The sequence below is a fragment of the Equus quagga genome, chromosome 8 (genome assembly GCF_021613505.1).
Source record: "Equus quagga isolate Etosha38 chromosome 8, UCLA_HA_Equagga_1.0, whole genome shotgun sequence".
Classification (NCBI taxonomy): Eukaryota; Metazoa; Chordata; class Mammalia; order Perissodactyla; family Equidae; genus Equus; species Equus quagga.
Window position 1 is genome coordinate 111,603,018 of NC_060274.1, and position 24,676 is coordinate 111,627,693.

At 37.2% G+C, this 24,676-nt stretch overlaps 1 protein-coding gene across 1 annotated transcript in view; it reads right to left on the minus strand.

Moving 5' to 3' along the window:
* Positions 1 to 24,676, minus strand: part of CHCHD3 (coiled-coil-helix-coiled-coil-helix domain containing 3) — a 269,319-nt gene that overhangs the window by 172,190 nt on the left and 72,453 nt on the right. Inside the window, exon 4 of the mRNA XM_046670687.1 lies at positions 4,900 to 5,017. Within this exon, the coding sequence (XP_046526643.1) occupies positions 4,900 to 5,017 (118 nt within the window). The remainder of the gene's footprint in view (positions 1 to 4,899; positions 5,018 to 24,676) is intronic.

Consider the following 24,676-nt stretch of genomic DNA (forward strand, 5'->3'; position numbering starts at 1 on the left):
CATGGTTCTGTAACAGACTTAGCACTTTTTAACATTATTTTTAATGTCCCTGTCTCCCACATTACACTGTGAATTCCTTAAGGACAGGATTTTGTCTTTTTCATTTATATATCTTTAATATCTAGCACACCGCTTTTCAAACAGTAGGTGCTCAATAAAACATCTGTCCAAAGAATGAAGGAAACTATTTCACATTTAGGTTTATAAGCTCCAGAATATTTAAGTAAATATTTCTTAAGTAGGTAAGTTGGGGCTTCTTTTCAAGTTTAGATTTAAAAAGAAAACACTACATAATTCTGTAGTAATAATAAGAAATGACTAATGTAAGATCAGCATAATTCATTAAGACAGAAAAAAGAGTGAATCAAAATTTTAACTGGCATTTTAAAAAGAAATCAAATATAATTGCAAAGTCAAAAAAACACAACTCTCTACTCTAACTTAAAAAAAATCTAACGACACAGCAAACTTTAGATTTATATGTACGAGATGATAAAGATATACACAATGTCAAGTTGCATTAACTTTACAGGTTTCCTGGTGCTGCCCTTTTAACTAGTCTTCATTCTTTACAGACGTGCTTTCCTGCTACTAAGAAGCATACCTTTCATGTGAATTTTTTTTAACACTTTCAAGTGAGTAAAATTATCAGTGAACTGCCTCTCCAAAACCTCTGGGTAAAAGCAGCTGATTAAAATATTGGTACCAGTCAGCAAGGAGAAGAGTGAGGGGCTGGTACACTCTTCCTGAATCTAGAACAGAACTACCAGCTTCTCGAGCTACAGCAATTCTTCCAAAGGGGAAAGTTTTGATCTGATCCTATTTTAAAACTTCAACAACACGGCCATCGTGACTTTGCCCTTCAAAGCGCTTCAATAAAGCTGGCTGCTACAACAACTGTGGGAAGAAAAGCCTGGACTCACATCTAAGCAGGCAGCAATCTAAATGTCAACTCTTAGTGGGAGGAGGAAGATGGGGAGGGGGAAGGAGTTAGTTTTATTTCACAGTACCAACATCACATCAGTTTTTTTTTCTCCCTAGTTCTCCTGAAAGACAGCTTCCCAATTCCTTCAAATGTGTGAAACCCAACCTTTGCCTTCTTGCTGGCTGCAACATTTGGGTTCTAAATAAAGAACAAATCAATGTTTGGCCATCACTCAAAGAGTGCCTCTTAATGGGGTTAAGAATGGCAGCAATGGGGGCCCAGCACTCCACACCACACGTTTCACAAGGTGGTGGGATGCAGAATCTGGAAACTGTATAGACGGTGCGGGGGAGGGGCTTCAGAAAGAACTAGGCACCTCCCAACATTAATTATAGGTGCAATAATTACAGGTGCTTATTTTCTTAGTAGTTTTTAATTGTGGTAAAATACACATTAAAATTTACCATCTTAACCATTTAGAAGTGTACAGTTCAGGAGTATAAAATACATTCATGTTGTCATGCAACCAATCTCTAGAACTCTTCATCTTGCTTGCAACACTGAAACTCCATAGCCATTAAAAACTCTCCATTCCTCCCTCCCCCGGCCCCTGGAATGTACCCTCTCCTTTCTGTCTCTATGAATCTGACTACTCTAGATACCTCATACAAGTGGAGTCATACAGTATTTGTCTTGTTGTGACTGGCTTATTTCATTTAGCATAATGTCCTCAAGGTTCATCTATGTTGCTGCAAATGTCAAAATTTCCTTCCTTTTTTAAGGCTGAATAACATTCCATTATATGTATATGCCACATTTTGTTTCTGCATTCATCTACTGATATACCCTTGGATTGCTTCCACCTTTTGGCTATTGTGAATAATACTGGTGTGAACATGGGTGTTCAAATATCTCTTCTAGACCCTGCTTTCAATTCTTTTGGATAAATTACCAGAAGTGGGATTGCTGAATCATATGGTAATTCTATTTTTAATATTTTGAGGAACCACCGTACTGTTCTGCATAGTGGCTGTACCATTTCACATTCCCACAACATCTTCGCCCATACTTCTTATTGTCTGTTTTTTTGATGGTAGCCATCCTAATGGGTATGAGGTGGTTCCTTAGTAATTTTTCTATTTTCCAAAGTTTCTATAATATCCCTGTATTATTTTAATAATTAGAGGAAAATTCAGTGAAATACATTCATCTATTAAAAGTGATCACACAGATATATATTTATTGGCATAAAAAGACCTTTACCATACAGTCTAAATTGTTTAAATGTGAACGTTATTGTAAGAGTTATACAAGACTATGTAAATTATTATCTATGTTTAGGGAAATATATATATACACATTAATATAAATGTTTTATACAGACTTAGCGGAATGTGAAAAGGAACACAAAAAACAATAAACCAGAATGTTAACAATTATCTCTGGACAACAGTAATTTAAGTGACCTTAATATTTTATATTATTTTCTGATCTTTATCCAATAGGTATGCATACTTCTATAATAATGAGTAACAACAATAAAGCGGGCAATTTGGTAAATAAGTTGGGCGTCACCAGGGACCTAAATTGCTATAGGCAGCCATGTTGCTGTGGCCATGAACTAGCACCCAATGTCTGAGAGCACTCAAGCCAGGACAAGATCCTCTGAATCAGCTATAATCCTATTGTATAAATTCTACTTTTACTCCTTAAGTGCTTTGAGGGCTCTATTTGGCCAATATTACGATGGATGCTGAAATTCAGGAGTTGTGAGTATGGTGATTTGCCATCTATACCCTACAACCCAGACTCAGTAAAGAAGAGACATACAAAGCAAAATACACAATGCCAGTTTCTTATGCTTAACTTGCTAAACAAAAACAAATAGAGACAGGAAACAGATAAGATTTATATGGGAAAAAATGGCCTGAAGATACATTGTTCCAATCAAACTACATTACATAATATTTTAGTTACTATTAGTTAAGAAATTTTTTTAATACTTTCACATTTTTTGAGAAAACTCTTTTTTATGCCTGTCATATGCAGGTGTGTGTGTTTAATGAGTTTTTTGAAAAATCCCAATCTTGCTTGTCTCCCTAAACTCAGAGAACAAGACAGTATGTCCAAATTTAGGCAAAGAGAAGTAGAGAAAAGAGTGATTCAAGGCTAAGAGGCAAAGCTGGGGCATGAAGAAAAATACCAACCAAGGATTTTTTGGCCCACCAGAAACTAACAAGCTTGCTCCCCTACCTTCCTCAAACATAATCACTCTCCACTCCATCCCTGGCCTTCAGTTGGAAGGCTGTAACATTTGTGGAAACGACTCTTCAACACACTAGCTTGATGTATTTTCAACTTCCTCAAAAAACCGTCAAGCTCAGAAGTACATAAGATGTCATCAATAATTGAATTACTCAACACTTAATGTCTTTAATTCTGAAATTCTCTCCCTTTTCACAACAAATGACTTTCCTTCTACATCTCTTGGCCTCAGCTCCATTCAACATGTGTGTCCTCATGACAGCACCAGCCAGTCACCTGACATTTCTTTCTTGGTCTATCACCTGCGTTCTGGCTTCACTATCTATCCATTCAGCCCAGCCACTGAAGAAATGGATTCATTACACGTTGGCTCCCTTTTACTTTCTCTATTGCTATCTCGTCATAGGTTGGCCTCTCAAAGAAAGGACCAAGGGAAAGAATAGGAGAACAGAAACTGACCCTTTTCTTATAAATTTTTAATGATTCCCAACTGCCTGCTGAACTAAGGACATCCCCCTCAGTCTTGCATTCGAAGTTCTCCACTCTACAGTCACATTTTACCTCTCCAGTGAGTTCCCAACTATACTCCAATGAGTACTATGGGTTCTGAGAAGTTACATGTTGGTTTCCTGGAAGGCTAAAGTGGGAGCGAGTAGTCAAGACCCCAGGTTTCATCCAGAGCAACTCCACTTTTATCTAACAATGAGAAATTGCTTAATAAATTATTTTGCACACAGAAAACAGAATATTATACAGCAGTAAAAACTACATTTCAGGGGCAGGACCTGTGGCCTAGTGGTTAAGTTCAGTGCACACTGCTTTGGCGGCCCAGGTTTGGTTCCCAGGTGCAGACCCAAACCACTCATTAGCGGCCATGCTGTTGCAGTGACCCACATACAAAATAGAGAAAGATTGGCACAGATGTTAGCTCAGGGCAAATCTTCCCAGCAAAAGAAAAAAATAACTATATTTCAGAAGAACATTCAATGATATAAGAAAGTGTTCATGATGCTAACCACTATATACAGCGTTACACAAATTCTTAAATATGTAATAGACCTAGGAATAAAAACTGTCTAGAGGGAAACACATCCCAGTGTAAACCATGGTTAAGTGAGAATGACAGATTTATGAATGCCTTTTAAATTTTCTTTCTATTAATAATCATTGTTAAACATGTTTATGTAATCTTTAAAATCTCTTTCAATTATTTTCTTTAATAAATATATTTTTCTTAAAAAAGATGGTGCCCCAAAGTCCCTGCTCTACATTTTCCCCTTTCTAAAGCCCAGTAAGTGATTGATCAAACCTTACTCCCCTTTGCAGGAGACTTCCCAAACTAACATCCGGAGCTTGCCAGCAGGGAGAGAAAGAGGTGAGGCTGTTCGCCCCAGAGGTTCCAAACACAATGAAATCAAAGGCGAGTGGAGGGGAAGGCAAACGAACAATATCCCTTCAGGAGAGAGGCCTGTGCCTGTGTCTCCTGTTGATCCTTACTTAATAATTCTCAAGTTACCTCCCTTAAAGTCCCTGGTGATTAATCTTCGCAAACTGTCAACCACTTGTAAAAAGGCAAAAATCAAGAAAATCTAAGCAAAGAGAACATGAATTTGATAAACACTCAAAGTTGGCAAGGAGTACTCAGCTTCTCCCCAACATCGCAGATGTCCTGGTAGACAAGACAGTTCTCCTAAATCTTTAATACTCACCAGGTGCTTCGCCTTTGCACGCTCCTCCTCACTTGATATCCTCTCGCGGAGAATAGCTCTGGTTAACTGCTCATTGGCAAAAGCCCTTTCTTGATCCACTTCACTGCTTTGCTTTAGTCTGAAAAGACAAGCAAGGTCTAACTTAGAAAAAAAAGATTTTTAGTTGCCATGATTTCTTTTTAATGAAATACTTAAATAAAAAGATGGACGCAGATAGCCATAGTGTTAATAGCTGAAATCATCTTGGTCTAAAATTTATCAAAAGCAGGTATATTTTCTATTATATCCCCATGCAACCTCTATCCAAGCACTTAAAATAACAGAATTCAAATACATAAGGAAGCTTATCAACTTGACTGGTAAGCTAGTTTTAGATCTTATGTAAAACTGAAATCTGCCCACCTAAAAATTCCATCCATGCTGCCTCCATCTGCCCTCTGGAGATATAAGTAATAAATCTAATTAACAAGGCATCTACAAGACAAATATTTGAAGGTGACCATTGTCATCCCCTCAGAATTGACTCAACTCGACTGTTTATTGAATACACACCAGGCAGTGTGGGAGGCACTGATGACACAGTGCTGAACAAGTAGGACGTGTCCCTGTCCTCATGGATCTTACATTACAGCAGGGAACTGAAAACACAATTAAGACATCTTTCCTCCTAGTGAATTAATCCCATTTTCCAACAATCTTCATGAGCAAAAATGGCCAAACCTTTCAACAGCAGGGCTCCCCACTTCTGGAATAACTTCACCTTATCCCTTAGCTCCAATAACACAGCAGAACTTCAACTCCCAAGATCTGCCCACTATACTAATTCTATTAATGAAGCAGCATCCAATTGCATCAGGTCTATCAATAACATCACACAATTAGATCATATTAAGTTACAATCCACTAAAACCCATCACTGAGCATGAAAAAGATAAACTACTTTGGCACCGATTTTCACCATAGTGCCTGGCACATAAAGGTATTCAGTAATCAGTGAATGAAAGCATCTTGCAGTCTAATCTTACGGACAAAGATTTTCTGATTGCCTTTTCTTCTTTGAGAGAATAACCCCTCTATACCATCATATCTCCAAAGGTATAGGCAATGCTTTAAAATGAAACGGTAAAACTGTTATGTTGGTATAAGTGAAATTCTGAGTGAAATGAGCTTCATAAGTGGAAATGATGAGTACCAAATTGAACTCAATACCAGTCTATCAAATTTTAGTTTCAGTAAGATTCTTGAAAAGAACTAAAAAAAAAAAAAAAAATTGTTACTATTTTTAAATTGCTACATCATCCCGATACTCTGTAATTCTGAGAAATTAATTATAACAGATAAAATCACCTTGTAAAATATACCCCAAAGTTATAATGCTTCCCCCTAAAAATTAAACCTGTGTGTTTCTGTGTCTTGAATAAAGACGAATAATAGAAACAAATTAAAACCTGCACTTTGAAATTCTCTAATGCAAAAGTAACCTCTAGGAAATGTTTCCTTAAGCAATAAGCACAATCACACTTATAGAAACCAAATTTCTCTATATTACTTCACAATAAATTCAGCAACATCAATATCAATACATTAACTCACTGACACGTATAATTGTAAGAGAACAGCAATAATTAGAAGTCATGTCACTTCCCTAGAGCAGGAGTTCTAAAAAGATGGTCCACAAACCAGCAGCAGGAGCAGCAGCCTGGGAACTTGTTAAAAATGAAAATTCTCAGACACAACCCACACCTACTGGATCAGAGACGCTCTGGGGTCTCTGCTGGAGTGCCCAGCAAACTGCCTTCTAATAAGCGCCCCAGATGATTCTGATGCACACTAAAGTTTGAGAGCCCCAGCCCTCATTTGCCAAAATATAGTTTTACCCAAATAAACCCTGGAGATACATAAAAGGAGAGTAACAGAAAAACTGAAGTGGTCCACATAAGGATATTCTGCTGAGAACTGCTGAGGTTACTGTATCAGATTACAAAACTGTGCAGTGCAAGCATTTTTACCAGCATATCATCTGCAAGTAACAGATATTACCTATTGTACAAGTGAAGTAGAAACTAAAATAAAATGATAAAAAATTATCATCTATGGATCACTACCATACGCCAAGCACCGTGCTACAGACTCTACACACATATAAAATTATTCTAAAAACTGTATTATTAGTTCATGAACGTAAAATGAATCTATACTAGATTGTCTCATATCTACCACATTTAGTGTATCAAACCTTAAAGTATTCTTTTAATAATAACTACATTTTTTTCTGAGTTTACTCACATATGGTATAAATTTTAATTACAAATGGAGTTAAAAGTGGCTCCGCTTCAAGAAATATCATAAAGTTTTGGCAAGTTAATAAAAAAAAAACAAAAACACGAGCACAAAAGCCTTCAATGTTATAATAAAAGTAAAGGTTATTCAGCTAGGACTAATTGGTACAGATGCACAAACTCTGGAGTTGGACTCCCGCGTCCAAATCAAGGCTCTACCACTTGCTAGCTGAGTAAGTACTTTAGTTAACCTCCTGGGTCCTGCTGTTCTCATGAGCAGAATGGACTGGTGTAATACCTACCTTAGAGGGTTCTTATACACAAAGCACTCAGCACAATGCCCATAACACAATAAGCACTCAACATATGTTAGGTTAGTAGCAGTAATAACAATAGTGTTCGCTATGGAGTCAGGAACACAGAGAAAGCAGTGATTTTCTGAAAAGAAGAAAATCTCCAAACTCATTAAGTACACTGTGATCACAAATAGCTTTGTCATCTCCATCTTTTTTCCAATTATCCACCAATAAGAAGTTCTGCTTTATTTTTATTATTTTCAAGGACTTCTAAAATCGAAAATTGAGTATAATGACTCCAGCAGCCCTATCCGTTCACATGCTCTTTTCTTTCTTTCCCACTTCCCTGTAGGCTCCACAAGGGCCAGGATCTGTTTTTGTTCACTGCCCTATCTCCAATGCTCCTAAGGGTGCCTGCCACACAGGAAGTACTCAACAAATACCACTGAATGTATGCATGAATGAATGAATGAACGAATGGCATATTTCCAACTACAGGCAAAAAACAGAAAACAGGCTGCAGAAAACAGAAGACCGGAGGATTTAAGAAACAACTAGAGACAAGCTGAACTCTACAAGGGCCAAGCTACATTTTCTAAGTGTCACAAGTGTGATATAACCTTGGACTACACTAACTCATCTAAAACAGAAAGGTGTTCCATATTCCACAAGATTTCAGAGCCTCTGGAATATGAACACTAACTGTGCTCAACTCTTGGCTGCAGAGAGACTGGGAGTTGCCGAAATTGACTAAAAAGAAAATTATTTTCCTTTCTTAATAAATTCTTACAGCTACTGTCATTTATCCTTACAAACAGACCTGCATGAATTCTCAAATAGTTTATTCTAAAGGAATGTCTGAAAATAAAATGGAAAAATAAAGGTCTGTGCAGTTTCTGTTTATGAAACAGAATTTTCTATCTTCAGGAAGTTTTGCAGTAGGATCAAGAACAAATTCTCATTACCTACCAGCACTTAGCTGTACAATCTAATAAACTTCAGTTTTCTCAGCTTTAAAACGTGAAGGTTGAACTATATAATGTTAATGTCCCTTGCAGTTAAAACTTTCACAAACACCATACCTTAAACGTATTATTCCCCATTCCATAAAAACTCTTGAGAACAGTGGTGGCAGGAGATAAACGAAACAAAACAGTGTTATCTCCAAATTTTATAATTTTCACTCAGTGGGCACTTAGGTTTCCACCCTCATTCTCAAAGTTTCCTACTACTTGATAAAAACCTCATACTAGATAAGAATAAATGGGATTCACAAATTCATTCAGTATAGGATTATTGGGGGACAGGAACTGTTCTGATTACTGAGGATAAAACCATGACCAAAACAGACATACTCCTGCCCTCACGAAGCTTAAACTCTGATAAATGCATGATTTTACAAAAGTGAAGTTACTATGAAGCTACGTGGGTGGGATCTGATATTTGAATTGAAATCTAAAGGATATTAATGAGCAACATGGGGAAGAAGAATGTGTCTTAGTGGAAACATCAGTCAGGCCCAAAGGCACTGAGGATGATTTTCTTTAGTTAGAGCTCTGACTGCTGTTTCAGATACCAAACGCTGGCAGATCTAGGGTCACTGAGGGAATTCTCTTACACACACACACTCACACAAAATTATTGATAAAACTTAGCACAAGGTCTTGGAGGGGTCCCTTAAGCTTAAAATCACCTTTGTAACTATAGAAAAAAATTTAGAAAATTTTAGAAGAAAGTTTCACTTTCTTTCAAATTATTCTGGAGGGTGGAGTTTCAGATAAATGGTGTAACTAACAGTGGTTTCATTTTCCAGTGCCTTTAGAAGTAAAAGCAACAGATTAGAGATTTCTAAATTGTACTATATCACATTTTCCCAACGCTTCCCTCCACAAAATTCATTTATAGCAATATTTTCTTCTAATAAGTTTCCTCTTTCACTGATTCATTTAAGTCATTTAACAAACTACAATTACTCTGCAAAGAAATACTGTCTATATTCTCAGAAGCCCCCAATTCTTTTTGGAGCTTCCTGTCCAGTGCCTTGTTTTCATATTCTATCAAGCTCCTCTATTCAACAGCCATCTGTGAAAGGTAGATGTCCATGTGATCAACCAATTTTTTTCTTATTTTGAACTGAACAAGATGACCCTGCTTTCTGGGTGTCCCCGAATGCTCCTGGCCCAATGGTGGAGCTCTAAATCAGAAGCCAGGTTGTTTTGTAAACACTCCACGAGGGAAAGAGAAGTGAAGCTCACTGACAATGGAAGGCAGCACTTTAAACGTCCCTGTTAGGTGAAAAGAAGGCTTGAGATAAAATAAGTCTTTCATTATTAACTTGGGTTTCCAAAGATTTACGAATTATCTCACAATGAAACTGAACATACCAAGTATCTTGGAGAATACATTCCCCTTTTTTATTTATTGGCATTTCTCACTTATTATTTCAGATTTCTTGGTCTAATATTATTCTACATTAAGCCCCTGATTTAAGTTTCATTTAAATTTCCTTCTTTTAAATACCTATCTCTTCTCATTTAAATTCTCTAGAGTTTTAAGCAAAGAAGTAGGAGTTTAGTGTAAACTTTTCCTATTTGCATTAAGTAATTGGATAGCTTGCCTAAGCTTAATGAAACAAATACCAGTCAGCTCTGCCCTTATGCCTCAAGCCCTAGCAACTTAGCTCTTTTTCTCAGCATATTCTCAATCAGGTAAGAGATTCAAGATACACCAGCAAAATGAGTTTCTAAAAACCAGGCAAATCTCCTGTAATGAATATTATTACTACACGTCCTTTTAAATGGAAAAATAATAATAAACTACTCCGATACATTCAGCTCTCATAGATGTCTGGTACATAAAATCTAACTGTATATATTTCAGTTTCTGTATAAAAACCAGCCAATATTATTTTATTCCGAAGCACCTAAAAGTTTTAAGAAAATGGGAAGGGCACATTAAAGATCGCTTTAGCTAGGCATTTTCTATATATTCCACTCTGTTAGTCTCCATGAAGGAGGCCTTACCCACCTCCCTTTTTCTCCACAAGGAAACTGAGCTGTGGAAAAGCACAGAGGGCACAGGAGGGGCAACGTGGCCGACCTGCTTTGATTTCACGCTTCCCAAACACCTGAAGAGTAACCCCTATAGGAATCAGTGTCCCTTACATTATACACCTTTGTGGTCATATAAGGACAGTTTTTAAACCCTATATCATTCATAATTATTTGAAAAGCAGCTCATTTTTTATTTGTTTTCACTATATCAACTCAGAGTTTGCTGGAGTCCAAATTGTTACCAATCCTTTCCCAAAGCGGTTTGGCTTCTGATGACCCTAAATGTGTGCTGAACCGGTATACTGCTCATCTGGCCATGGACAAATACTAGGATTTATCTTCATGTAGGCTGACACATAAGTAATTCTATACAATTCTAGCTCAGCAAATTACTTTATAATTTAATATGTAAGGCCATTATACTACTGAGGGAAAGCTGATAAGAACATCAGATAATGGATGAGAATAAATGGGAAACTGAGATTATTAGAGATAAAGTGATTTGATGAAATGATTTATCTAAAGTTGAACCATGACCATTATACACAGACAATATCCACGAAGTATTGCAACACACTTGACTCAGAAAGTCTGTTTCAAATGATGGGAGAGAAAAATGAATGACTATAACCTCAAAGGTGGTGTTTAATGCTAATAAATTTTATTTAAATACATCATACTTTGCCAGAATGTGCTGAACTAGCACTCAAAATATTGTTTACTATTCATTTTTTAAAGAGAAAAGCTGAGCTGGGTAATTCAACCAACTAATTATTAGACTATTAAAAATAATGACAGAACAAGTATACAGCTTTCTATTAGTAAGACTCTACAAAAGTAAAAGTACATAGCCAGCTTAATCTCAGTTCAAATTATACCAAATCCTGGAAGGAATGTACATTCATTGAGGTTCCAAAATAAATACATGAAGCTGATGTACATTAATATAGCCATGTTATATTCATATAATATCTACATGTATATGTAACATCTATTTGTATCTACATGTAATGTCCATATGTGTAACAAATAAAGAGTTAGCATTTATTAATTTTTACTTTGTACCAGATACAGGTCTAAGCATCTGACAGGTGTGACTCATTTGATCCTCACAACAGCCCTATCTAATCAACTATTGCATTTCAGGTGAGAAAACTGAGGCACAGAGCAGTGATGTAAAACCAAGGCTTACACAAGTTATAAGTCATTTGCCCAAGGTCACAAAGCCAGTGAGAGGTGTAGCCAGGCAGCTTGACTTCTTAGAGAGCCTGCGTTCTTACAGAAGATACACACATGAACACACACACACACTCACACATACATATATACCGTTAGACTGTGAGCCAAGGGGCAAGAACTTTGTCTTAAGCACCACTGTAACCCAGACAGTAAACAGTGCCTGGCTCTTTGCAAGCATTCAATAAATACGTTTGAAAAAGAGTGAATACAGAATAAGAGCATGGCTTAACATTATGGAACATAGGTACTTTTACATAATGGTAATTTAGCAATAAATAGCACTGTCTTGGAAAGTTGAGTGACTGCAATCTAGCAAACCATATAGAAAATCAGTATTATTTAACCAGCAGTATGACCTGGATCTGAATACAACCAAGAGGACATTTATTTTGGTCATTTATGCTTCTATGTAAATATCGTTTAAAATGTCATTCAGAATTTAACAATCAAGGTTTCCTTCCTTTCCACAAGAACATTAAAAAAGAGTGATTTTGTTTTAATTCACATTAAAATTTAGTCACAATCTGGACATTTTCCCGCATTGCCAGCTTCGAAATGATGCTGGAGGAAAAAAAAACTTAGCCCATGACAGGAAGCCTACAACTATTATTGAGGATTACCCATAGCCACAATCCTAAACGGTTTTCACCTCCCCCTTCTAGAGGATCACCTCCTACTCACACGTGGCATGTTCCTTTGTACCTAGGGTCCATATTTCAGTTTTCACTCGGGAACAAGTTCTACCTGTCTTGGATTTTCTGGGAGCATTTTCTTATCAAATACATTCTCCTATTGCACTGAAAAATACATTTACATTTGAAAAGACTTCTGATTTTCGTTCACAAATTGATATCACCATATCCATGGCCCACGCACCCCCCTGCTCCAGGAATTCACAATTAAACTTCCCAGGAGGAAGTTACAGAACACCCCAAAGCACCCTTCTCTTCCCTCTACTAGAAGGACCTATGGCCACTTCTTTATCTGGCTTGAACTGAACATTTAGAGGCATCTTGAACCAAAATAACTAACTTTTCATTGTAAAGTATACTATATCAATTGTCATAATATTCAAAATACAACTGAACAACAGTGGGAGTGGGGAGGTAGAGACACACACCATTAAATTGTGCCATATCAGCAGGGATTGAAAATAAACCGTTTTATAGAAGTAGTGGAAGGCAATGCCCATGCATGACCTGTTACTATTAAAGTCTTATTTAGAAAGCATCTATACCCCTCCCCCTTGCTAACATTCCCTGGATGGGTGCTGCAGCTCTTTGTGTAACTAAGATGCTAAAGGAGGACAACCATAGAGTCAGCTGGAGGAAAAAAGAACTAAAGATCAAATACAGGTATCTCTGGGGCAAATTCCTTTCAGCTGGGCAAGCTATCAACTCCTCCAACAAGCACTGGCCTCATCCCAGACAGGCAGCTTGAGCCAGAGACAGATGACAATGTGAGGATGGATTCCTCTTAAAGACAAAGAACGAGGACAATATTCTTGGTTCAGTGACCTGAGAGACATGGGGGGCTCTCATAAAGAGAACTCTGAGCTATGAAGATACAACAGCATTTTCATACCCTTATGTGTGCAAAACACACATCAAGTCTTTTACAGAGTTTTGTACTTATGTTCCTTTTTCATAAAGGACGTATTTTTGCCAGGACATGTATTTTGAAATTACATCCTCACTAAGTTGGTAAATCTTGGGGAACTTTTAGCCAGAGAGAGACAGAAGACATTATCATCTTCCATTCTAAGACTTGTAGAGGAAAAGAATCAATACTTCTTCTTCCTTTCTATTTCAAAGGACTTTCAAGCTTGAGCCAAACTGCAACCTCTCACCCCCCACCTGCATTATCCCTCTCAAACATACAGAGACACACACACCACTGAACCCACTCCATCTCTTTTTATGATCGATGCTTTAATGGTAAAGCTTAGAGGATTCCTCCATCAAGCTCAGAGTAAACATTTTTAAGGAAAGAATGATTACACAAAGTCCTTTATTATTTTTTTTAAATCAAGTAGTCTTTGAATTTCTAATCATTTTTGATTCATATATTGAGCTCCTAATTTGATGCATAAAGGTTAACGACTGTTGTTTTTATAAATTGTGCTTATTATCATTTCATAATTGTGCTTCTTTATTCTGTTTAGTGCTTGTAACCTTCAATTGTACCTTTTCTCATTTTTCTTTTTGTTTGGTACAGCTTTGCCAATCCATTCATTTTTAACCTTTATTAAGGTTAAACAAATTATTTTAAGTGTATGTCATATAAATAATACAGTTCTTGGTGTGTGCATATTTTAACATAATCTGGCAGCCTTGATCTTTAACTGGGTAGTTGTGGTCAGTCACAATTATTAACAGTATATCAACTGATGCACTTAATTTTATTTCTACCATTTTATATTATGCTTACTATTAATTTTACTTTGCTATTATCTCTTTTTTCCCTTTCCCTGTTTTCCTGGTTATATCAAGTTACTATACATTCTCTTCTCCTCTCAAAAAGAACTACGGTATTTTTCTATTCGATTAGTGGTCCTTCCTGAAAATTCATGAACACTTTTTTCCCCACTACTGTTTGAAAACATAATTTCTACAATTTTCTCAACCACTACCCTATGCAACCTCAGTAAGATGAAATCATTTGAATACTTTTACTTTCCTCCCCAACCCAACTCTTAGCTAAGAGTTCAGTGCTTTTAAATTCATACAATTCTTAGGTTTTCTCTTGGAGGATTTCTCTTCAATTTCAAGAATCCTTATTAGTACCTTTATTAGATGTTCCCAGTCTATCATTCATGTTTACAATGCAAAGAATGATCCTCATGGGGGCTTCCTCTCCTCCTCACCTTCTCCTATATTGAGATCTCCGTTGTAGTTAATTTGTAACTTGGTTAGAATTCTTTTTTAAGTATTTTCCTAAGATGGACTACTGCGTCAGATATTTAGCTATGACTCTCAGCTCCACACCTTCCCTCTTCTAGTCTCTGCCTTGTGATGTGGGAGCTGGAGTCTCTAAACCACATTTCTGCTTTGCAGCTGGGTCCCTGTTAGGCTCTGCCAATAGAGGGTGCCAGAGGGAGACTGCAAGCATGGAGGAAGAGGAACTCTCCAGTCTATGCCTTTCGGCATCACTCAGGCCTCAGTGCTTCACACTAGCTATGACACACACACATACACACTGCTCCTGCAGCAGCAATTTCATCCATTTTGCAGCTTGCCCACACTCACAAAATCAACCTCATTGCACCCCACTGTAGAGACACCAGCCCGACCCACTGGTAGGCTCCTCAGAAATCTGAGTCTCAGACCCATTGGTCTCTCCTCCAAACTCAAAGGTAGGCACACCACCAGCCAGGAGGCGCCCCCTCCTCAGAGGTCTGAGCTGCAGTTCTCCAGAGCCCCTCCTCCAAGCTTCAATGTTTTAACAACTGCTACTGCTTCCTGCCAGCCCTACCTCTGGGACACCTTAGAGCTGCACTGTCCACTACAGTCGATATTAGCCACATGTGGCTATCAAGCCCATGAAATACAGCTTGTCCAAACTGAGATGTGCTGTCAGTATAAAATACACACTGGGTTTTTAATATTTAGTACAAAAATAAGAATGTAATATGTCTCATCAATAAGTTTTATATAGATTATGTTTAAAATAATATTTTGGATATATTGGGGAAAAGTAAATATCTTAGAATTATTTTCACTTATTTCTTTTTACTTTTCCTCTCTCTTTTTTTTTTTTGTGAGGAAGATTTGCCCTGAGCTAACATCTGTTGCCAATTCTCCTCTTTTTCTGCTTGAGGAAGGTTGTCCCTGAGCTAACATCTGTGCCAGTCTTCCTCTATTTTGTATGTGGGATGCCTCCGTAGCATGGCTGATGAGTGGAGTAGGTCCACACCCACGATCCGAACCTGCAAACCCGGGCCATCGAAGCAGAACACGTAGAACTCTAACCAGTGAGCAACAGGGCCAGCCCCTCTTTTTACTTCTTTTGACACAGTTACTAGAAAGTTTTTAATTACATACATGGCTCACATTATATTTCTATTAAACAGAACTGCCTTAGGCTGTTTTTTGTTTTTCTGCTTTTTGTTTTTTGTTTTTGCCTTTTCAGCTCTTAAATACCTTATTAACAATTCTAATATTAAATTCTCTCTGTAAAAATAACTGATGAGTTTTGTCACCTTAATGGATTCTGGCTGCTAGCTGTTAAGGTTAATAAATTCTCTAAATCACGGCATATCCGTCTCTTTTTCACCCTGACAGGTAAAAGAGAGCTCAAAACAGGATTCTGGGGTTTCAGTCCTTTTTCTCAGGACTCCCTAGACGTCATTCCACCTTCTAGCTTGCAGTTTGGCAGAAGAAAAGCCTAAACCCAGACTGATCCCATTTCCTTTATAAATTAGTGGTTCTTTCTTTCAGAAAGCTTATAAGATTTTCTCTTTCTCCTTAGAGTTCAGGAATGTCAGCAGGCCATGACTAGGCGTGCATCTCTTCTCATCAGTCCCTCCTAGGATAAAGAGAGGCCTTTCAATTTGCAGACTCCCGTCTTTCTTCAACTCAGTGAAATGGTTTGTATCATTTAATTATCACCATTCCTCTATCTCTTCCCTTTATTTCCATCTAGAATTTAGTCTATTTCACCAAATATAACCTGCATGGGGTTATTTTCCCCATACTTCAATATCTAGGAAATCAAGATGCAGCTTAAAATCGACGTGTCTTACAATAAAGTGGCAAAAGTTACCAATGCTACAAATATCAAAAGCACCCCTGAAATATTGCAACAGTTCTTGCTAGAAGCACCTTTTCCGAGTACTGTTCTCATTTGTCTCTCTCTCTGGCTGCTGTGTCCTGTAGGTACCGTCTTCTTTTCATCTACCTACTCACCAGGGCTCAAGCCCACCTGCTGGGCTATATTAAGCGGAGGAACCTGATGAATGGTGAGAGAGGAAGCACTCTGCCCCTGTGGCCCAGCGGGATACCACCAGCTGAGAAGTTTTCGGCCTCCTGTCAAAGGCACCAGGAGAAAGTCTTCCGTCTCCCGCCCACTACCCAGATCAGCTAACAGGGACATGGAAACCAAAAGGCTCTCTCAGAAACATTCAGATAGACTGCGGCCAACTCTGGTGAACCACGTGCTATGCCAAAAGTAACCCACTGGCTCACACCTATCCATCAGAGGCTCTTCTAAGAAAAAGCAGCTGGGAATTACACTGCAATTGAAATGAGAGGACAGCGGAGATGCTTTCAAGCCTCCAAGTGCCTGGAATCCTCTCCACTTTTAAAATTTCTATTATTTTTTTTTAACATTAAAGGGATACTTAGAGCATATTACGGCAAAGTTAATAGATAAAAAGTGCTGGATAGGGCAATCTAGGTCACTGTATGTTAATTCTTACGGAAATAATTTCCCTATATAGTCTTTTCACTGTAAGCTGCATTTTCCAATAAAGAAATCTTGAGGTATAACACAGCCCCCCTGTACTACAAGCACTATGAAGTCTTCCTAGATATACACAGGGTGAAAACTACTAACCCCAAAACAATCAAATAAGAGCAAGTTTACATAGGGACAGAACAACATGGTCCAGTTTTGTAGCTTGCTGATAATAATCAAGCAAACTGAAGGACAAGTCTTAGGGAATCAGGGAACAGACAGATTGCCCACATTGCAGAGCACTGCTCTGATTAATATTACACAGTAGTAGGTTCAAGAGTAAACTCCGTGGCAAGCACCTATTCTATAATGCTGGTGAAATGCGCAGCCAATTGCTGTAAAGGTCAGCCTATCTGAAAGAAGAGTGACATCATCTTTGGAAAGATGAAGAGCCGAATGAAGTTGTATGAGAAACAGAGGGACAACCCCCCTCCAAGGGAGTCTATGTTGCAAAACCAATTTTATTTTCAAAAAACTATCTCATACTCCAACAGAAGGATAAATAGCCTCTTCAGAGTCAGATTCTACATCATTGAGCACAGCCACAATCATTATCATTAGCTAGTTAAACAGAGGCTTTAGAAAAGAACCTCCATCAGTCTTACTTCCAAATAAAGATGGCCCTATGTTTTTTACCTCCACTCCTCTGTAACCTCAAAAGAAATACCAAAAGTTGAAGGGGCCTTATCCATGAGACCAAGTTCATCTTTCTGTTAAGAGTCACCTTGGTCTGTACAGGAAGTACAACAGACAACATCGGCACCCACCAGGCCTACTCCACAATGCGTTCTCCCTAGATAAGAGCAATCCATTTTCATGCCTCTCTGACACTATTCATCAGCTAAAAATTCATTCCTTGCAGACATTTTATTTCTAGTATTCCCTATGAAATCATGCTAAAGAAAAAACAAATTCTAATAAAAACACATTGATTTGAAAGCCATTAAGCAGTATACTAGATTTCATTTTATTTTCATTTTAACCTTAAACATAAAATGAGATGGCAGAAACATGTATTGAAAGAGCAAAAAATGTGAAATTCTGTATGATTTTACCTACTGTCATTTTAGGCTAACTCCTGTTCATTTCCTCACTTGATATTTTCCATCTCTGACTCAACAGTTAAATCTAGACATACTTTAAGAAGTAAGAATCACCATTCAGAATTCATATCAACGACAAAAATAAAACAAATGGAGTCGCCTGAAATGAAAAGACACTAAAAAGTACTTTTGACGAATTTAATATGTAGACCATAGCATGAGAACAAGGCATCAGCCCGCAGGAGACAGAGTGTAACATCCAGGCCTCATTCTTGAGGAGTCTACCGGAACGCAATTCCAACTCACTCTAACAAAAGGCATTCAGACCCATCAGGTCTCTCACTCTCTATTCCAGTTAGTTTGTTATTTTTAGTATTGAAGATTTTAATACACAACTTATGCTGTTTAAATGAAAACAATACGCATGATATTCAACAAATAGTATTATAATAGCTACCATTTAAGGAGCACCTCCTTGTGCCAGGTATTTTAACAGGTGTTTTACAGACATTATTTCATTTAATCCTCACAAAAACCCCACAGAGTAGTGGTTATTCACCATTCAAAGCTAAAGAAACCAAATCTTAGAGAAGTTAAATAAATTGCTCAAAATCACACAGGAAAATGTGGTGGAATTTGTATTCTAGATTTATGACTCCAAAAACCATATGCTCGTCACTACACTGTACGATCTTGATTGTGTGAACTCAAATGCTTAGCTAAAGCCCCTCAAAGTGTAACGTTCCCTGCTCTGATTCAAATATCAACATCCACATCTAGTCTTTCCTCCCCCCTCCCCCCAGCAAAGCCCTCCACCTCGCGTCCACTTGTGCAGCGCAAACTTGACATTCACTTGACCCTCGTGCAAACAGAAAAGGAAACACAGGTAGTGATATCACACGGCAACAAGGGGCTAACAGATGATCCAGAATGTGCTTCCATTCCTTTCTTTTTGCACTCACAGACTCTTGAGGTTGAGAAATAGTGCTTTAGCGCTATCGCAAAGGTACAAATCTGCACATTAAATGACATTAAGTGAAGAAGCATAAACTAAAGATTACAGTTACACTGATCATGACTAAAAAACACTGCGCATAACCCTATAGAAAAATTAAAAGAGGTTTGTGTTAGGTCTTTTTCCCTTCAGTTACTAAGGCTGAGAAGGTAATAAATTAATGTTTAAGTTGCTTTGTAAAGGTATACATGCCTATGAAGCCCCCCAAATTTAGTAGTTACAGAGGTGGTGGCCGCCCAAACCCCTTCCCTAGCCGACAATGTAATTCTAAGTGAGAAGGAAAAGGAATTGTAATATTGGAGTGAGGAGGGAGTGTGCTCACCAGGCTTTTGAAATGGACTGTTTACTACGGGGCAGCCTTTCAAGAAAAGAAAGGCCATGGCATGGGAAGCAAAGCAATGGGAAGGAGGCGGAAGATTAACTACAGTTAAAAACATCTTGCACACCGCCTACGTGTTACACAAAGGTTTAATAACATAAAAACTTCAAAATGACCAGGTAGACCACATCAACTCATACAAATAACTCCCTTTTCCACGATGTTAACAACCATTTCTAAATTTCAACAGTAGGACAGGCCTGAGGAACTAAGGCTTTTTAATTATGCAATATTAGTCACTGACATAGTGCTCCAATCCCACGCACAAGAACCATGTTAGCTAAACTAACAAAATGAATAATTTAACTCCAGCCAGCAGGAATTCGCTATGCCACCTTCATTATTTACTTCACAATACCCATTTCTCTCATGTTTGAAATAACAGCTGTAGGTGTTCAAGATGAGTCCACTGGCTACGTACATTGTTTCTGATCCACGTATCACAGGAAAATTAATTCATCCTCTGTTCAAAAAATCTAGGCAATCAAGAGTGTTTTAAAGTCAACCTACACTCTATTACTGATCTCCCTCGTTAAATTCTAAACCATTAAATGTCAATAATCACTAACGGATAACATAATCAATATAATCACACTTCAGATAAAGCTCATAAGCTATGTTATTGCCACTGCATGAAAAAGCAATGTATCTCTTCATGAGTTGTGTATCTTCACACCTTTTGCTATTTGAATTTTCCTTACTGCACCAGTAAAAAGATTTACTTTCTTTTTTTAAGAAGAAACCATTTTAGACACAAAAATGCTTCTATCATTTTCCTTCATGGGAAGAATTTTATGGCTTCTCACTGTAACTACAGCGTTGTGAAAAGCAGCAAGAAAGCAGATGCATTCACAGCAATCCAGAACAAATTTTGTCACAGGGACCAAGGCTTGCACTCGATCACTCCTACACTCTGCCGACTATCAAAAGTTCCCCAGTTATGCCATAGTTCACAGGAGGCCCATCTAGCTTCAATTTTGCAGAGATGATAGCCATCACGGAGATTTGGAAAATGGTGCTTGAATCAGATACTGCAGTTTTATAAGCAGCTAGAATTGTACTAACTCACATTCAACTCCTAGTTAAAATAAGTTTAAAGATAAATAAATACTGTCAAGGAAGAAAAATTTCAGGGATAACTATAAATTTCATTAAGATGTATAGCAGATGTTATGTGGAAGATGAATATTCATTCCATCTGGTTTCCACTGTCATCCATTTTATCTTTACAGTGATTTCCAAATATCCCAACTCAAAATGCTTACATTGTACAAAAATCCAACTACAACACGTTTGTGGTGAAAACAGTTTGTCATTTTTTGCTTAGTTCAACATGACTAAGTTTGTTAATGTATTTTGACAGACTTGCATAACATCCTAAAATGTTTTGAACAATGCATTTTAGACCGCAATGCAATATTAATGAGTGAATAATGTTCTTGAATATAAGGTTTAATATTTAATGATTCAGAGTGCTGCCTGGATTCAGTGCAAAAGAAAAATGTGGTTTGGAATCACTGCATTTATCAGAGGACCTGAGAAGACGACTACAGACTCCAGGCAAACCTTGAACCTAAACTTTGAGCTAGGGTCTCAGGTGTGAAACTGATGCTTCTGCCAACTGAACTCTAGTGCTCATCAGTATTCACAACATCACACCATTTATCAAGTGTCACTCATCAGAACTCTTAAATTACTAAGAGCTCACATGTCTGTGCCAAGAGGTGAAAAAAAAGGAGAGTTAGTGTAAAACTAACATTGGGTAGTCTACATTCAAATATATTTAGGAATTAAATCTGCCAGTTGCATCAACATGTCAATTTGATTATTCTTCTTTTTAAAAATATGAGAAACTGTAATAAAGTAGCAAGTTCAGATCAAATAACAACTTGTCTCCATATACAAACTTATCTTGTATAAAGGGAAGTATCTAATCTAAGGATCACATAACAAAAGTGGTTCAATGTGTCAATCTAATCTGATTAATGGGTAATCTGCACACATTATTGGACTTGTCCCACGTGGAAACAATCCTGTCTTAAAAACAAGCATAAGAAGAGCAACAAGAGCAGGATTTACTGAAATCAGTTAAGTAATTCCCAAAACCAGAGAGCTATGAAGAAAGGACTGTAAAGCACTCCTAACTGGAATGTTAATATTTCGGTGGTTTTAAAATAAAACCCTAGGCAAAGGATGAAAATAAAGCCCAATTTTCATATTTATCTGCATTTATAGTTCACAACAGCCATGTCAATAATCACTAAAACATCACCTAGAGTTAAAACGTCTAGATGTAAGAGCTGCTCTGCTGCATTCGGAATTATCAGTATAACCTCTCTCAGCTGCTGGTTCTCTCAGAGGAAGACAGGCATAGTAACACCCTATGTCAAACCAATGTTGTAGAATCCAATTAAATAATATTGTTAAGCACTAGGTCAAACAAAAAGCATTACACCAATGTGAGAAAACAAACAAAACAATCTATGTACTATTTACTGAGCACCTACAATGCACAACGCACCTCACTTACATTCCCACTGCAGTGGAGAGAATAACCAGAGCAGGCAATGGCAACTTCTGTGTTGCCTCATTTAGTTTCTACAATGAAGGAGGAAAATAAGCACAAAAATAATAGGAGAATAAACACAAATATATGGCCAAAATTTTTTAATATATAAACTTCTGTTAATGCCATATTTTGACAGTTTACAAAGTATCTTCTTAATCTGGAAAAAAGATAAATTATCAGTGATACTCAATGCTCCATCAATCAATTTGATATAATATTTTAATCATTGATTAAAGTAATTACTGAGCATTTATTATGTGCCTAGAATAGTATACAAAGCATTATGTTTTAAAAAAAGATCAGTGATTCCACCATCAACCACAGTATCATTCCTTGCTTTATATCATGACATTTATATAATGCTATTAGGTTCACTCTATTCCTTTTTTCCAGATCAGCAATTATATCAAGAAGTATTTCAAAGAGAGACAAAAAGAAACAAAACTGCTTTAAAATATATACTGTAGAAAACTTGAAAAGTTTGCCAATGATAGGCAATAGTGTCAGTTCACTATAAGATCTTAATTACCAGCATAGCCAGTGAGAGTCCATTTTTCTGTTAAACCATTTGAAAGAACTGATACTACAAATTCAATGAAAATTAATTAATTCCTCCTAAGCACTGGTCCTGATACTCCTGCAGGTAATGATGGTGTCTCTTTAAGGGAGCACAGATTCAGTAATTAGACTCTTCTCAAGTGTGAATCACTAACACAAAAAGGCAGATATTCACTCCAATCCAAAAATCTATATTAAATTACAGTAGCTTTTACGATTATTCTCTAATTTACAACATACTTAAGGGCAGAACAGTATGTTTAGAAAAATGACAGGAAGAATACAGAAGAAATCACTAATGATGGTTACCACTGGGGGTGAGATGGAGTACTGGGCTTAGTTTTTTTCACTTCTGCGATGTTGCTATTTTTATGCAAATATTTTATGTTTAAATAAAACCAAATAAGCCAGAGCAGCACTGACTAACAGAAATACAACACAAACTGCAAACTACAAGTGTAATTTTAAATTTTCTAGAAGCCACATTAAAAAAAAACTAAAAAGAATCAGGTCAAAATGATTTTAACAATGTATTTTATTTAGCCCAACACATCTAAAATATTATCATTTCCACATGTAATCAATACAAAAAATTATTAAAGAGATATTTTATATTCTTTTCATACTGAGTCTTTGAAATCTGGTATTTTATACTCAGAGCAGATCTCAGTTCAGACCAACCACACTTCAAGCGCTTACTAATTACCTGTGGCCAAAGGACAGACTGCACAAGGCTACGTGAGTCTCAAAGGCATATCTGGGCACAAAGGTATTTTTCTTCCTAAATTTCAAAGCAACAAGGAGGTGCTCCTCAAAACCTCTCTCTCATTGGTTCTCAGCTCATGGAATACTACTGTATTACTACTGATTTCTAAGATCCTTATCAAGGTTTAGCTTTCGACGGCATCCTCCTCCCAAAGAATAATTTAATTTCTTTCTGCAAGGCCATATTTAGCCTGCTATTTGATGTCCTCAATCCTTGCATGTTACTTACCTTCTTGTGTGCGATGCTACAGACAGTCTTCATTTCAGGGCTTTAACTACATTAGCAGAGGTGGCTACTGCTGATCCCTGGATCTCCTTTCAGAAGGTCTTCAAAAAGCCAAAAACAATCGTATCCCTTTCCCTCACAAGTAACACTGCAATGTTCCAGCAGCAGAGACCCGTAGACTCTACTGAGGGTCTCCCAGCCCTTGAAAATTATTTTCTGAGCAAGCAAAAAAGGCGAACAAACCAATACACAAGAATCAACCATTTAGCATCAATATCAAGTTTAAAACTTATATTAACTAAAAGGAATATTTTAAAAACTGAAAGAAAAGTTGCTAATTTTAAAAAATAACTTATTAATGTAATAAAAAAAATGCCATCTTATTTCTCCCACTCAGCCCTTTGGAACTAGGCATGCGCATACCATTGGAGAAAGATAATAATGGCTTGTGCAAAAGAGCAAAAGTTCACCTAGCTTCACTTAGCTTGTTTTTCCTGCATTTTCACCAACAGAGTTTCTAAACTCCTTACAAACAATAAAGGCAAGAGGAAATAAGAAAGGGCACATGGAGAAGACAGCAGGCAGAGGGTCCTCACTCTGTACAACTAGAGAACAATTAACTCTCTGAAATGGATGGATGGATAGATAAAATCATCACATCTACGGAGCACCTACCATGGTTCACTGTGCTGTGCTAAGAACTTTACAGGGAATGTCCCATTTAATCCTCAAAATAACCCTGAAGATAATCCCGAGGTGGGTGTTATTATTGTTCTCATCTTACAGATGAGGAAACTGACCCCAGAAGAAGTTAAGTAATTTACTATGTGGTCTCTGAATTAGTAACCTGTCAAGTTTGAATTCAAACCAAGCAGTGTGACCCCTGAGAGTGCTCTCT